At 38.1% G+C, this 16,902-nt stretch overlaps 1 protein-coding gene across 2 annotated transcripts in view; it reads right to left on the bottom strand.

The window, feature by feature from the left end:
- Positions 1 to 16,902, bottom strand: part of EFL1 (elongation factor like GTPase 1) — a 208,543-nt gene that overhangs the window by 132,009 nt on the left and 59,632 nt on the right. For both annotated transcript variants that reach the window (XM_020966025.2, XM_020966032.2), the window contains exons 13-15: positions 7,240 to 7,391; positions 6,050 to 6,225; positions 1,224 to 1,362 (exon numbers count right to left, since the gene is read on the bottom strand). In XM_020966025.2, coding sequence (XP_020821684.1) covers positions 1,224 to 1,362; positions 6,050 to 6,225; positions 7,240 to 7,391 — 467 coding nt within the window. The remainder of the gene's footprint in view (positions 1 to 1,223; positions 1,363 to 6,049; positions 6,226 to 7,239; positions 7,392 to 16,902) is intronic.

The following is a 16,902-nucleotide window of genomic DNA, read 5'->3' as shown; positions in this document are numbered from 1 at the left end:
TTAGTTTCAAAATCTTAATTTTGTTACACTGTCCTCACATTCAGGTCAGCCATTTGTTTGATTTTTTAAATGATCACTTATGGACCTTCTCCAGTTCCATTTTACCTCTGTTAATATGCAGTTGCAACAACAGGAGGCTTTGATACAGATGCAAAAATTCTCATGGTTTTGTACAAGGGCAGAATAATATTTTCTATTTTATTTCTAATACAGTTCCTAATAACCAGCAGTTTGTTAGTAACTGTTGTCCATAAAGCTGCCGAAGTACTCACAGCCATTCAAAAGCAAGCTTCAAAAGGCATGGAAAAGACATGACTCCCATAAGCCAATTAGATAATTATGCTTGTTGTGCACTTTATTTCATAAGCATATGTATTTCTACCCCTAAAAGTCAAAATATTTCAGGAAATATTTCTAAACTAGCTGTTCTAAGATTCAGATAAATGTCTACTGACACTAAGGGGCATCTCAAGACCAAAAGACCAGCTATCCTATTTATTCAAACTCAAGCAATTTACAGTAAAGGGCCCTATAACTTAACAACATAAAAGTTCAGGACAAAGACCCACTAAAGAAATTACCCTCAACAGATTTCAGTTGCAATGAAGGTAAGAAGAGAACCTGAAAATATAGGTCTATCAAGTTCACATTAAGAAATGTTTTAATGGGGGCAGCTAGGTGGTGCAGTGGATAGAGCACCGGCCCTGAAGTCAGGAGGACCTGAGTTCAAATCCAGCCTCAGACCAAACACTTGACACTTACTAGCTGTGTGACCCTGGGCAAGTCACTTAACCCCAACTGCCTAAAAAAAAAGTTTTAATGGAAAACAATATTTCATTTATAATTTTAAATGTGAACACACAAATCATGAGTAGGGAAGAAGTACCAAACGACTGGAGATTTCTCACTTAGGTAATAAGGAAGAAAACTCATAGAAATTGATGGATAATTTTAGCCACAGGTAAAAAGGAAATGCCAGACAGGAAAATGGTGGTCGAAGAGAGAAAGAAAATAATTTAAATGAGCCATTAAATAAACATTTTCAAGCAATTCAGGTCTTCTAAAAAGCTGACCATTCCACTGAATAGAAGCCTTATCCCAGAGAAAAGAAAGTAATGGCAATGTGAGGACGGAGAACTATCCTGCAGAATGATTTTCTTTACATGTTTAAATGTATTATATATTTATTTGCTAAATAAGAGAAATTAAAAGCACTGTCCTACCTAGTACATTGCCTGGGGGCACTTCCTGTAGATCCTCTAGTTCCCTTCCCATCAGAAGGTAGAGGTTTTCCAAAGTACAACAAGCCATATGGGGAACTGACGGAAGATCATCTGGAGAAGCCGAAAAGCCTAAAGGTACCTGGTCAAAGAGAATGACTGATGGTAAATATACATTTTATAAACTAAGAATGATTCCATAAAAAGTGAAAATGTACCCATTCCAATCAATCAAACAACAAATTTATGCAAACATGTTATGTGCAAAGAACTGTGCTAGAAGCAATAAGTAATATAAAGAAATCATTAAAAAAAAAAAAGAAAGGTCCCTAACTTTAAAAGATCATAACATATTTGGAAAGATACAGTGCATTCACATAAAAAAGACAGCTAAAAATACATGATGGTAGAGGACAAGCAGTAGTACAAATAATCAGCTCTCCCACCAAAGGAACACTGTGGCCTGGTAAAAGTGGGGATGCTAAAGGAAAAATCTACTGTGGGGATAGGAAAGAATCATAAAGTATGACTAGGACTCAGATGGAGAGAAGGAACAAGGTGAGTCTTACCGCAGGGTAAAGGTCTGAGCAAAGTGATAGCGCAAACAATGAGCAAAGACACACAAAGTACATCTCATGAAAAGTGAGTATGCCATTATGGCCAGAGCTGAGGAAAAGGTTTTAGATAGTGATGAGACATAAAATAAGAGAGGAAAGTTGCAGTCCTATTTTAGAGGACCTCAAGACCACGCTTAGAAGTCTAACTTCAACTTGAAGGTAGTGGTTACTACTGGAGGATTCTGAGCAGGGAAGTGACTTGATGAAAGCTGTAAATAAAAGATGCCACATGAGGTATGATTTTGAGGTTCACGTCGGGCCAACCTGGATGGCTAAAGTCGGAAAGTCAAGAGAGCTAGTAATCTAGAGAATTCTTGAGAATTATAATAATAGCTAGTATTTACATTATACTTTAAAGATTTGCAAAGTACTTTACAAATGTTACCTCGTTTTATCCTCACAACCACCCTGGGAGGTAGGTGCTATTATTATCCTCATTTTACAGATGAGGAAACTGAGGTAATACATAGGTTAAGTGTCTTGATCAGGGTTATGCAACTGGTAAGCATCTGGATCAGGATTTGAACTCAGGCCTTCCTAACTCCATGCCCAAAAAGTACTCTGTCCCTAGATGCCCAGGAAAGACAAATTCCCAAAGGTCTACCATGTAGGCAAGTAATCCTATTTCAGTCTATAAGAGATACAAAGCAAGAACACACCAAAAGAGAAAAATAAGTTAACTAAGTACAGAAAAACAATATTTATCTGCCTATGTGGAGTCAACCCAGAAGTATGGTAACCATATGTTGCTTGGTTGATCTCTCTCCCTCTCCCCCAACTTTTAGTACCTTCCCCCCTGAGTTTACCTTTGAAAGAAATTATTATTTTTTGTCATATTAATAATCAATTATTAAATTAGGATTAAGGCCTTTTTCTCTCTATTTCTTCATTCAGGGACCAGTCCCTGTAAGTCAGTCAGTTCCTGGAGATCATTGCTAATAGATGAGATTGCCCAAATCCTCTGGGAACATGCTCCCTGATCTCGGGCCAGACCAAAACTGCACTAGGAAACCTTACTTCTATTTAGAATGTAAACAGAACCTAATATAGGTGAATTCCAGCCACAAAGCATCAAATCTATGCCCTTGCACCCCTCCACTGGAGTCTAGGGTAACCGAGCCCATGAAAGAGAAAACCAGAGTGGTTTGGGTAGAGATGGATTACTTTGTCCAGACTGCTAGAGGGAGCTGAGTCTCATGATCAAGCCATGGTTTTCAGCATGAGGAGCTGAAAGCTTACCTCCTCATTTGAAAGTCCATTCCCTCATTAACTGTTCACAAATCAGGGCTAATTTTCACCCTTCAGGGGCACCTCCTTTTCCAAAGGTATTATTGGTTACTGAGAGAAACCTATGACCATCAACTTATTGATTATCAGCTGGTCTGATTAATAAACTGATTTTTAATTACCCAGAAACTCTGTCCCTCGTTTCACCTTCCATCTATGAGGTATGTAATTTATGTGTATCTGGTTATTTATATGTTGTCTCTCCCATTAGAACGTGAGCTCACTGGGGGCTGGGATTATTTCTGCCTTTCTTTGAATCCTCAGCATACTGCCTGGCACAAAGCAAATGCTTAAAAAATCCTTTTTGACTTGACTTTTTTGTGAACATATATAGTATGACCCTGTGCATTCACAGGTCAAACCAACAAAGCAACCTATACATATGTGTACTGGTCCTATGGATGGGGGTCCAAAGAAATTAAACATAGGATAAGGAATGCAATAAGTATGAGGAGGTGAAAATAATTTAATTAAACATGAATTATCAAATGCTTACTATGTGCCAGCTACTATTCTAGGTGTGGAGATATGAAAACAAAAATGGAAACATTCTCTTTGGAGGAAACACAAAATAAACACAAGGTAATTTACCAGAGTTAGAATGGAAGAAGAAAGGAACTAGGATAGGGACTAACAATTGACTGAATCAGAAAAGGTCTTGCAGGAAGTGGAAATGAGCTGGTCCTTGGAACCATTGTTTGGACTCAGGAGAGATGAAGTTAAAAGCGCAGTTTATTACACAGTTGCAAACTCGGCTGTCCTATGGGGTAGGACGCACTGTACCAAAGCAGGAGTTCACTATTTCTCTAATTCCGGCCACAAAGGCCCTATTCTGTTTCCTCATTGGTTGAATACTCCAAAGTGTACAACTTTCCGGTACACCCATTACACGTCTACTCCCTGACATACCTTTCGCCTTCTTCATACATCCCATGTTCAGAAAATGGTGCCTTAGCCCCTCCTGGAGGTGGAGAAGCTAATATTTATAAGCCTATTATTAAGCATGTATACTCTAAGCAAAGCTTAACCTTTGTCCTACTTACTAACTTCCATTAGCAAAATAAGATAAGACATGCTGTATTCTGTTTTACTTAGTTACTTTTCTAGCTGTCTGCTCCAAATTTATGGGAACAAACATTTTTGTTATATCTCTCAACTATCAGGGTCATAAGGCATAGGGGAGGAGGGAGAACATTACAGGCATGGGAGATAGTTCGTACCAAGGGATGTAGAACAGCATGGAGGGTAAACAGGGAGTAATGTATAAGTTAGGGTAAAACTGTAAAGAGTTTTAAAATGCCAAACATGAACTTGTATTTGATCCTGTAAGTAATAGGGAGCCATAACACTTCTTGAGTAGGAGAGTGAGTGTCAGCCAACAAGATTTTATTAAGCGTTTACTATATGCTAGGCATTGTGCTTAGGGGTGGGGTCAGATCTGTACTTTAGGATTACCACTCTGCTAGTAAGAGGAGGGGAACAGTTGATTTTATTTTTCTACTACGTGGGCCTTACAAACTTCAATCACTCTTATCTGAATTTTCAAGAATATTTCATTTAGTAGGTCAGGTAGGCACTGATGCTGTAACATTACCAAAGTAATAGGAAACCACATACTAGGGATGATTAGAGGCGGCCATAATCTTTGTAACATCTGATCAAGACTTTTAAACAAAAAAACAAACAAAAATCCCTTGTCATCTAGGAAAATTTCTAGCTTTCAAATATTAATGTGAAAAAAGGTTTAAAAGAAGTGCTTGATACTTAATAATAAGAAATTTGCAATTATATCATAAAATTTATGTGCAAACCAAACCACCAAGATAATCACAAATGGATTTTCATAAATCTCACCACCCCACATTTAACAATTTAATAAGAATAATCACATATACACATTTAAAGTACTTCTTGCTAAATCAGGGTATATAGAAAACAAGAGTCCTCTAATTTATGCTATAATTTGAGAGGTATGGATAAGATGTTTAATATGGATAAAATGTTTTCAATGCAAAAACAAAGTCAAGTTTATTGTCAGGCCCCACGGTAAGTTGCTACACCCACATCCCTTTATTTATGCTGACCAACAGACCCTGGGCTCACCATGCCCAGGAATATATTTTACTAACTTAAGAGAAAACTTATAAAATTGTCTGGGTGATCGAGAACCTTGACTCAGCATCAAGGTGATCTGACAGTGACTTGTGCTTCCTATTTCTGCCTCTTCCACACTCCCTTCTGAGTGTGAGTCAGGGGTAAGGCATGCCCCTTATTCACTGCCTATTCAGCTGCAAACAAGACATACAGGGTGGTTTTCAAAAGCATAATTATCTTGTGTTTTTCTTTACCTTTGTTGTTCTCAAATCCCACAGTGTCCATCCAATGACAGAGCCCTATCTAACCTGCTTTCTATGATATGTAACCATTATCAGCTGTCTCGCCAAAGCCTCACAATGCCTGCTTTGGGCTGTTCTTAGTCCCACTAGACTAAAGTGTTTTTCCACACTTTGCCACATCTCACAGTGCCAAAGTAACAGAAGGTGGTTTCCCTCTATGGTTTTTCTAAAGTGCAACTGATCCATTCTGCAAAAAATCTGCCGCACAGTGTTAAAGAACCTTAGATTTAAATGCAAAATTGCAGTTGCCTAACACATGTGACTTTTTGTTCTAACAGGACTAACAAGGAGAGATAAGCAAGGTATACCAAATCTGAGTCAAAGTTACAGAAGAAATTTGGTATTGATTTGGAGTGGAGACCAATGTGTCCTGGGCTCACTCCCTGATGATGGTACCCAGTTCCAAATTCAAGGCTAACTTTTTAAAAACAACATGGATCTCAACTTTTAGCAGGCCCAAAACCAGTTTGAGAAATTTGGAAAGAAGAAGGACCACACAATAGGATAAAAGTTTAGCCCCAATTCTTACCCTTTGCAAAAATTCAGCAGGATCATATTTGGGTCCTAAGACAAAAATTCTCTGTCCTCTTCGAGCCACACCACTAAACACCCGAGCAAAAGCAATGAAAGAATCTTTGTCCTCTGCTTCCTGCATCACAGGTTTTAAGGTGATACTCTCAACTGGACTGGTCAGCTGCTCATCATCTAATTAAAGGAAAAATAGGTATAAAATACTATTCAATAATTATCATCAAGGAATGACAGGGGAAGAGCAAAAGGAAATAGTAATTCTACTCATTTTGATCAACCATCAGTTAAGAAATGTTAAGGAAAAGAGGGAGAAAATTTAGGAAAAAAGCAGTAGTATGGATAAGGCCTAACAAAAATAAGAGAAACAGAGGATGATGTAAGTTGGGAGAGGGCCGAAAGTCCCGCACCACATCCAGCAGGAGCACATACTTTTGAAATGATGTAACAAATCCCATCTTTGCATGTGAAGTGAGGGTGGTGCTGACAACCTACTAGTAATGCCCCAAGTCAAAACTGTGAATTTCACTTTATAAACAACTACTGTGGTCATACACAAATGAAGAGAGCCAGGGCAGTTTATGGAAAGACCAATGAACTCAAGAGTCCTGTCTCCACTACTCATACTATTTGTGTGACTTAAGCGAGTCATCTGCCTCAGTTTCCTCAACTTTACGATGAGAATAATATTCACACAGGATTGTCAGGATTAAATGAGACTGTATACATAAGACTTCTTTAAAACTGTGAAATGCTATGCACTGCAATATTTTAAGACCTTTCATCTCATTGGTGAGTGTATTTCCCCCATGGAACATAGATTGCAAAAGCTCTGTGCCTCAGTAGATGTTCTTTCTGAATTGTTATGGCTGGAAAAATGCACCAGCTATCAGCCTTCTTAAATTAGTGGAGCTGATGCATGCCCTGCCAGAAATAAAAGTGCCTCATTAGAAAAGTACTCAAAACTATTCTCCCTGAGCACAACATGCCAAATCTCGTGCCCTGTTCATACAGCCTGCAGAGCCCAGGGCCAACTCCATGACCAAGACAAGGCATCAGAATATGTCTTTAGTAGAGGTCAGGTGTAAGGGCTGCTTTATTTCCAAATAAGGCTTTTCAAATTATGGTAGAAAAATGGTTAACCCCACAAATCCTCTTAAATATAGAGTAATACTACAACAACAACACTACTTTTTGTCTCTTCTTTCTTTGGACAGATTTCAGATGCATTTTCAACAAGAGCTGGTTCCAATGGCATCTGTCCCTGAGCAGCAGCCAGCTTTTCAGCATGCCTTCTTCTCGCAAACTCCCGCCTTTGAGCAATTTCTTCTGGAGTTAGAGGCCTGTATAACATTACAAAATTGTTAACATTTGGAAACAACACGAGAATTCTAATAAATTCAGTCAAAGAAACAACAATTGTTACTACAGCATAGTGAGGTAGAGCTAAATCCCGTTTGTTTATCAGCACTTTTATTTCACTAAAGGTGTAGCGCCTCAGCAGAAGCTGAAGGATGTAGACTTCTCAAGCCATCTCAAAGCTTTTCATAAGGCTTTTTTTTTTTGTCTCTGTAGGTGTTTGGAATTTGATGTGGTAGCTACCTGACTCCTAGACTCCTGTGCTCCTGGATGGTACCTACAATGGCACTTTCTCTGGCTCCTGATCCCACTTAAGGATTAGACAAGGTAAGTAAGTTTCTTAGGGCCCAAGAAGAGCCTTCATGGAGGATGCTGTAGTAGCTACCAAGGAGGTGCTGTGTGATTTGCTAGAAAGAACCCTAGATTTGAAATCAGGAGTCTTGGGTTAGAATCTTGATGGCTTTGAGAGTAGTCACTCAAGTGACTTTGCACAAGTCAACATCATCTATAAAATGGGGATAGTAATATACAACCTACCTACCTTGCATGTTTGTTGTAAGAAAAGCAGTTTGTATAAACATTAAAGTGCTAGATAAATATAAGCTACTGCTATTACTATCATCAACAAACTGCAGAAAAATAATCTTAGTATAAATAACTTGTTTTTCATATCTTCCTATCCATATTTAAAAAAAATAAGGAAAGAAAAAAGAAAAACCATCATGGTCAGCTGCATCATACAAGATACAAGGAGAGGTCAAGTCAAGATTAGGGGTCATAGAACTCAACGGGAGAGCTGAAATTATCAACATAAGCTAACTCAATTCAATTAAAAATATTCATTGAGTGCCTAATATATACAAGTCTCTGTGCTGGATCCAAAAGAGAATAAAAGGAAAAATAAAATATGGCACCTTATAGAGCTTAAAATTTAGGAAGAGATCAGACAAATAGACATCACTATAATACAAAAGGGAGTATGAAAGTATGGCAAGGGAGGTACAAATAAGATTCTCTTCCCTTATCCTGAAAAAATCCTCACTTGATCCTTCCCTGCTAACTATCATCCTATAGCTCTTCTGCTCTTTGTAGCTAAATTCCTCAAAAAGCCTGTCTACAATCGTTGCCTCCACTTTTTCTCCTATTCTCTTCTTAACCCATTACAATTTGGCTTCCAACCTTATTTCACAGAAACCACTTTTTCCAATGTTATTAATGATTTCTTAGTTGTCAAGTCCAATGGCCTTTTCTCAATCCTTATTCTCCTTGACCTCTCTACAGCCTCGGACACTGCTAATGACTCCCCCCTCCTGGATACTCTCTTCTGTTTAGGTTTCAGGACACTACTCTCTGCTGGCTTTCCTCCCCACTACGTGACCACTCTTTCTTTCCTTTGCTACATCCTCCTCCAGATCATGGTCTCTAACCACAGGTGTCCCTCAGGGTTCTGTCCCTGGCCACCTTCTCTTCTCCCTCTATACAACCTCACTTGGTGACCACATCAGCTCCCAGGGGTTTAACTGCCATCTCTATGCTGACAATTCTCAAATCTACCCAGCCTGCCCCAATCTCTGTTGACTTCCAATCTCACATGTCCAAATGCCTTTCAGACATTTTGAACTGGATATTCAATAGGCATCTTAGACTTACCATCTCCATAACAGAATGCATTGTCTTTCTCCCTAAATCTCCACACATCCAGACCTTTTCCATTACTGTAGAGAGCAACACCAGCCTCCCAGTCCCTCAGACTCACAATTCAGGAGTCATTCTGGATTCTTTCTCTCTCTCACCTCCCATATCCAAGCTGTTGCCAAGGCCTGCTAATTTCACCCTTGCAACATTTCTTGAATATGCCCCCTTTTCTCTTCTTAACACGGCCACCACTCTAGTGCAGGCTCTCATTTCCTCATGCCTCAATTATTGCAATAGACTGCTTTTTGGGGGATGTGGGGGAGTCCTGTCTGTCTCAGTTCCTCCTCACTCTAATCCATCCTTCATTCATCCACTAAAGAGATTTTCCTAAAATGTAAGTCTGATCATGTCATCCCACTACTCAATAAACTCCAGTGGCTTCCTATTGCCTCCAGGAGCAAATACAAAATGCTCTGTTTGCATTCAAAGCCCTTCATAGCCTAGCCTCCTACCTTTCCAGTCTTCTTATACCTTACTTCAAGATATTTACTCTTTGATTCAGTGACAATGGCCTCCTGGCTGCTTCACAAATAAGACACTCCATCTCTCAGCTCCACATATTTTCTCTGGCTGTCCCCCATGCTCAGAAGACTCTTCCTCCTCTCCTGCCACAACTGACCTCCCTGGCTTCCAGTCCCACAAACACCACCTCCTACAGGAAGTCTTTCCTGACCCTCTTAATTCTAGTGCTTTTACCCTGTTTATTATTTCCTATTTATCCCACATGCAGCTTGAACATGAAGTAGAAGTGATGAATAGATTTAAAGGATTAGATCTGGTGGATAGAGTGCCTGAAGAACAATGTACAGGAGTTTACAATATTATACAAGAGGCAGCAATTAAAAACACATTTCAAAGAAAAAGATCAAGTAAGCAAAATGGCTATCTGATGAGGCTTTAGAAATCTGCTGAGGCCAAGGACGAAGGAAAGCAAAAGGGAAAAGGAGAAAGGGAAGGATATATCCAACTGAATGTAGAATTCCAGAAAACAGTAAGGAGACAAGGTTTTCTTAAATGAGCGATGCAAAGAAAAAGCAGAAAACAATAGAATGAGGAAGACAAGAGATCTCTTCAAGAAAATTAGACATCTCAAGGGGATATTTCATGTCAAAATGGGCATAATAAAAGACAGAAATGGTAGGGATTTAAGAAGTAGAAGAGAGTAAGGAGGGGCAAGAATATATAGAAGTATACAAGAAAGATCTTAATATCACTGACAACCACAATGGTGCAGTTACTGATCTAGAGCCAGACATTCTGGAGAATGGAGTTAAGCAGACCTTAGGAAACATTGCTAACAATAAGGCAAGTGAAAGTGACAGAATTCCAGCTGAGCTATTCAAAATCTAAAAAGATGATGCTGTTAAAGTGTTGCATTCAATAAGCCAGCAAATTTGGAAAACTCAAAAGTGGCCCACTGGATTGGAAAAGATCAGTTTATTTCCCAATCCCAAAGAAGGACAGTGTCAAAGAATGTCAATTACCTAAACAATTGTGCTCATTTCATGTGTCAGCAAGGTATGCTTAAGATTCTGCAAGCTAGACCTCCAAATGCCTGAAAAACATGGCTCTACACCAATTCTAAAGCAGCAAAACCCACAAAAAGACACAGTGAAAAAAAATTTACAGCCCAAGATAGCCTGGATGGTTGATCAGAAAAGTATATCATGCCTGGCTGGGAGAGGAACACAGTTTGGCGTGGGCACACAGGCAAAACAGGTCTCAGCAAACCTGGAGCAGCCCTCAGAGGACTGAATCACGGGCAGCTGTGGCAGTTTCCAGACTTCTTAATCCACAAATGCCAAAGACAACTTAGGTCAGTGGGAAAAGTCTGTGACCGCGGTGAGAGAGAAGCATGATACTAGCCCTAGCTCCCAAGCTCGGTCCTGGGGCAATAGCTACTTTCGGAGCTTCCGACCCACAGACTGTGGGGGAATCAAGTGGCTGATCAGAGGGGGATTGCAAGGATCATTCTGATGGTGCAGGATTCTCTTGCTTTGCCCATGCCTGGATCTGGGTCACAGTTCTGGGTGGCTGGTCCTGGGGCGAGGAGGAATGCTGGCATGGTAATTATTTGCATAATTCCATATTGTTTTGAAAAATGGTCGTATCATTTCACAGATCTACAAACAATGTACCTATTAATCCACAAACCCTCCAGCATTGACTATTTGTTTGTTTGGTTTTTTTGGTCACCTTTGCCAATTTTGCAGGGTGTAAGGCTACACCTTAGGGCTGTTTTGATTTGTATTTTTCTTATTATTAGAGATTTGGAATATTCTTGTATGTGATTGTGAATACTTGGTAATTCTTTTGAGAATTGTTTATTCTTATCCTTTGATCATTTATTTATTAGGGATCTCTATTATTCATACATATTTATTAATTGTTTTATATATCTTGGATACCAAACCCTTTAGAAGGCTCTTAATAAATATATGTTGAATGAGTATGAATGCTCTAACTGAATTTTTCTTGCTAGCTGTTTCTTTTAACTCTAAACTGATCAATTATTTTGGAGACATGTAAACAAGGACTAAGTCTGTGTAGTATGCATGCTAATCTCCGTAAATTAGTATATGAGTGCCTGAATTTCTGTGGAGAAAACAATGTTTAATGGGACAACAGAGTAGAAAGAGCATCAGTCTAGGAACTAGTCTAATAATACTAGGAACTAATACCTAGGCTCCCCAGCATTTGTACTACCACTAACTAACCAGTTAGCCATGTTGCCTTGGACAAATTTCAGTCTAATCCAATAAACATTTATTAAGCGCCCACTATGTACCAGTTACATTAAACAATATTTGTTTCCATTCTGCTTTAATGGTATAAATCATAGAAAGAGCTAGAAATTAGCTGAAAACTGCTAGCCTACCCCACTCCCCCCCTTTCTAGATGAGGAAACTGAGGCTCAGAAAGTAGCCAAGTCAGATCTTAAACCCAGGTCTCCTAATTACATTTTGTTAGACTACCTCCCCCCATTCATGTATTGGTTTATTGCGATAAACATGTCAAAACTTTTATTTCAGTAATTATGTCTTGGCTGCAGCAAAAAGCAGGTCTTTGAGACTGACACCTTTAAGTTTCCTAGATACAAAGCTTACCAAAAGTCTCTATTATTTGGTAATAATCTTGACAGGACAGAAGGTACAGAAAGAAAAGGGAACCTTCAAGTATAGACAGGATATACCAGAGAAATACAGTGAGATTCAGAAGGAGCAAAACTGGGGAAGGACCATTTCCTGACTGTGACTTAAGAATCACGGGACTAAGTAAGATATTATAGTTTCTCCCCATTTTAACTAAGAAAAACATGGGAGTGCAATCACTTTGGAGGAAAAAAGGGGGGCTCTACTCCTTCAGTTGTTGTGTAAAAGTCACAGCTAAGCTAGTTACACCTAATTACCACTATTAAGGTGAGATCAGCCATCAACCTACATCCAGCTCCAGAGGTGAACCAGCAGACAGATGGCTGGACTTGAAGCAACATTAGATGATGAAGTTTCATTGTCATTCCAAAGAAAACTGTAAGTATAAACTAGGAGAACACCAGTCTTTTAAGTATATAGTAAAAATTAGGGATAATAGGGGCATTATAACTTAAGGGGTACCAAATGCATATGTTATGAAATAGAGATGGTTAGAAGAGTCAAAGACAAGGAACTATAAAATAAGGGTGTTAGATGGATATTCAACATGAAAGGTGAAATCTCTGAGGAAGACAGCAGTAAAGTGGCATAAAGGAATTTTGTGATTAAAAATATATCAAAGAACAAGGAAGTGGGTCCTTGATGGTGTAGATGCGAATAAGGTTTTTAAAATTCTAATACTGCTTTTCCCATCAAGTCAAGAGAATAGTAGAGGAAGATGAGTGTACCATGGGTGGGAACATATCAAGAAAGCCAAGATTCAGAGAAGGCAAAGAGTTAAGGAAAAGAATGAGTCTAATAGGAGCAACTGGGTGGAAGAGTAGAGGTGGAAGGAAGCAGTACAGAGTGGACTCCAAAGAGTGCTTTCAAATGGAAATCACAAGACTGATTAACCAGGAAGAATAAAGGGAATTCCCATTCAAGCTACTGCTTTGACTAGAAGATCTATGAAATGGAAAAATGTACCAATCAGATCTATGGATAAGGGAAGAGTTTATGACTAAACAAGAGATAGAGAAGATTATGAGAAATAAAATAGATGATTTTGATTACATGAAACCAAAAGGCTTTGCACAAACAAAACTAATGAAGCCAAAATGAGAAGGAAAACAGATTGGGAAAAAAGTTTTGCAAGAAGTTTCTCTGATAAAGGTCTCATTTCTCAAATGTATATGGGACTAAGCCAAATTTGCAAAAACAAGGGCCATTTTCCACTTGATAAATGGTAAAGGTGCGAACAGGCAGTTTTCCGGGGAAGTAAAAGTTATCAATAGTCACATAAAAAATGTTCTAAATCACTAATGATTAGAGAAATGCAAATTACAATAACTCTGAGATACTATCTCACACCTATCAAATTGGCTAATGTGATAGAAAAGGAAAATGACAAATGCTGGAAGGGATGTGGAAAAATTCGGACACTAACCTACCTTTGGTGGAGTTGTGAACTAGTCCAGCCATTCTAGAAAACAATATGGAACTATATCCAAAAGGCTATAAAACTGTGCATGCCCTTTGGCCCAGTAATACCACTACTAGGTCTGTATCCCAAAGAGATCAAAGGGATAAGGACCTATTTGTACAAAAACATTTACAGCATCTCTTTTTGTGGTAGCAAAGAATTGGAAATTGAGGGGATGTCCATCAATTGGGGAATGGCTGAACAAGTTGTGGTATATGATTGTGATGAAATACCATTGTGCTATAAGAAAGGACAAACAGGATGGTTTCAGAAAAACCTGGGAAGATTCATATTATCTGATGCACAGTGAAATGAGCAGAACCAGAAGAATATTAACAGCACAATAACATTAACACAATAACAGCAATATTATAAAGATGATCAACTGTGAAAGACTTAGCTACTATGATCAATACAATGCTCTATGTCAGTTCCAAAAGACCCATGATAAAAATGCTATCTACCTCCAGAGTGAAAACTGATGAACTCTGAAATACAGATGGAAGTATATTTTTCTAAACTTTAATTTTTATAATTTTGTTTGTGTTGTCTTCTGCAACATAGCTAATATTGACATATGTTTTGCAAGACCTCACATATATAACTGAAATAAAGTTGCTTGCCTTCTCAAAGAAGGGTGAGGAGCCAGAGTGAGAGAGAAAATTTGGAACTCAAAAATTTTAAAAATGACTGTTAAAAAATTTGTTTACATGTAATTAAGAAATATTTAATGAAATAAGTAAAAATCAATTTTAAAAAGAAGATCTATGAGATCCCTTCCAAGTCCAAAGTAGATTGGGGGGGGGCGGGAGGAGGACATAATAGCGACAAGGGGTGAGAAAATCATGCAAGTGTTGGCGATGTCTCATTACTAGAGAAAATACAAAGAAAGGAGCAAGGAAGGGAGCACAAGTAGGAAAAATGGACCCAAGTGCTCATCTAAATGAGGTCCTTCCATGAGCCAAATGAAGTGTTCACTCTATAAACATGAATGTATTAAAAACAGCTAAAGGCTCAGCAACCACTGGCTGAATACTTTCTTGAGATGAGAAACAAATATGAGGAGTTCTCGGTATTGTCAGATCTTTGTTGGGGAATAGTGGGAACAAAAATTGGATGAGTGAATTAAGAAAGGCCTTGAAAGGCAAGCAGAGCAGCTAAGAACGACTGGCTGATACCTTAACAGTGGATGTAAACTTTCCAGGTACAGGCCCCCAGCCCCACAATTATCAAGCATGAGCCAGTCTCTGGCAGATTAAGTTCAGAGTCTCTGAAATCAGACTATTTTTCGGGAAAGCCAAATGATAGTGACAGAAACAGGCAATGAGCAAATGAAAATCTTGTAAGTAACACAGTAAACACACACCCTGAAAAGCCAGCTTACAACAAAAGGTTTAAAAATAAGTGAATCAGCACATACTTGATTAAACATTGGAAGGTCAAGAAAATAAACTACCACAGCAGACAAGATTTTATTATTAAGATCATATATTTCTCTTATAGATCATTTTGGATAGAACATCAATCATGGACTTAAAATTCTATCCAAATAGCAATTGATTATCCATCACTGATTTAAAATTAAAATACATAAATCAGAGCAATCTTATAATTACAAAAACTAAAAATGTCCAAATTCTCACATTACTGCATTATTGAGGCATTTCTACAGTGTTTTAACACTTGTTTGCCATCTTGCAATTATGTAAAAGCCACAGAGAGATCCAAACTTCACACATATATAAAAGCTATTACTTTAAGTCAGTACCATATGTTTCATTTGAACCCCAAGAGATATATTTCCATATAGGAAAGAACACTAAATACATTTTTCCTTTAAGTGACCAAAATTATAAAGCTCATAAATTATATAAATGTCAAACCTTTTCATTAAAAATTTGTTTAACATTATGCACAATTAACTATCAATATTTCTATTTAATAAACTGATTAATACAATGAAGTTCAGCCACAAAACGCTTTTTTGTACTCAAAAAGGCAGTTCAGAATTTGATTTTTTAAATAAAATGCATTTTACAGGTGACGTCTTTACTGAAATAAGTTTAAGAAAATTTTATTTCTATAGAAGATTATGCTTTACACAACAATCACATCAAAATATTACTCATGACAAAGCAAAACCAAATTTGTTTTTGCATCTTTTCCCCTGCAAGCTTTCCAAAAGAGAAGCAAACTTAAATGTGTTATCAAATGACATATAAAACTAACATGTTGTTTTAGCACATGCAAACAAGCTGCATGACCAGAGATCTAATTATTGTGCTAATTTCATGCAGTATTATAAGACAAAGTGCCAATTTTATGGTGACATTTAACGCAAGGTACTGATTTCATGCAGAGAAGAAAAATATTTTTCATGTCATTGAGAAGAAAAGTATACAATGTAAAAGGAAATCTCTAAAGTCTATCAATCAGAGGGAAAAGAATCCTGGAGCTTCTATGATTCTGATATAACTACTGTGGAAGCCATAGGGAGGCAGACACACATAGAAGGAGCCCTTGGCCAGGAATCAAGAGTTAGGCAATCTAAGTTCTTTAAATCCAAGATCTGACACTAAATCCCAGCTCTTCAACCTTAGGCAAGTCAGTGTGTGTACATCTGAAAACATCAGGATTCAACTACAGAATCTTCCAGTTTCATAAAAGATTCATCATGAATAGCTGGGTCTGGTAGATGCCAAGTCCCCTCCTAGAAGTTAAATTTCCCAGTGCCCATCATTCCTCCTTCGATCTCGCCAACTCTGTCCTCTTAATTCCTGTGATGGCATTACTAAAAGGACAGGAGAGACTTCAGGATGCACTGACCATTTGAGCTACAAAGGCTTCTTTTTTCCACTAGTTGAACCTGAACCATAACACAATGTAACAACCATTGCCTCCAACACATTTAAGGAAACAAGGGCACTTAACTCCCCCCTTGCTTTCATGGTTCCGTTATGCTCCCGAGCTAACAAACATTTGCATATATTTTCCCTCATTAATTCTGCAAATCCACTGAGAATACTTTAGGTTTACAATATCACATGAAGTTGTGGAACGTGGAAAAAAATGCTGAGCCAGGTAACAGGTATTGCTGCTTATGGATAGATGGATCTCAAGGGAAAATTCAAATGATGAATTTAAAAGGAAAAGCAAAGATGTGAAGCTGTCCTCAACAAACAAATA

The sequence above is a fragment of the Phascolarctos cinereus genome, unplaced genomic scaffold (genome assembly GCF_003287225.1).
Source record: "Phascolarctos cinereus isolate Bilbo 61053 unplaced genomic scaffold, phaCin_HiC Scaffold_3;HRSCAF=262, whole genome shotgun sequence".
Taxonomy (NCBI): domain Eukaryota; kingdom Metazoa; phylum Chordata; class Mammalia; order Diprotodontia; family Phascolarctidae; genus Phascolarctos; species Phascolarctos cinereus.
The sequence above is the reverse complement of the archived record's forward strand: the minus strand, read 5'-3'. Positions and strand labels throughout refer to the sequence as shown.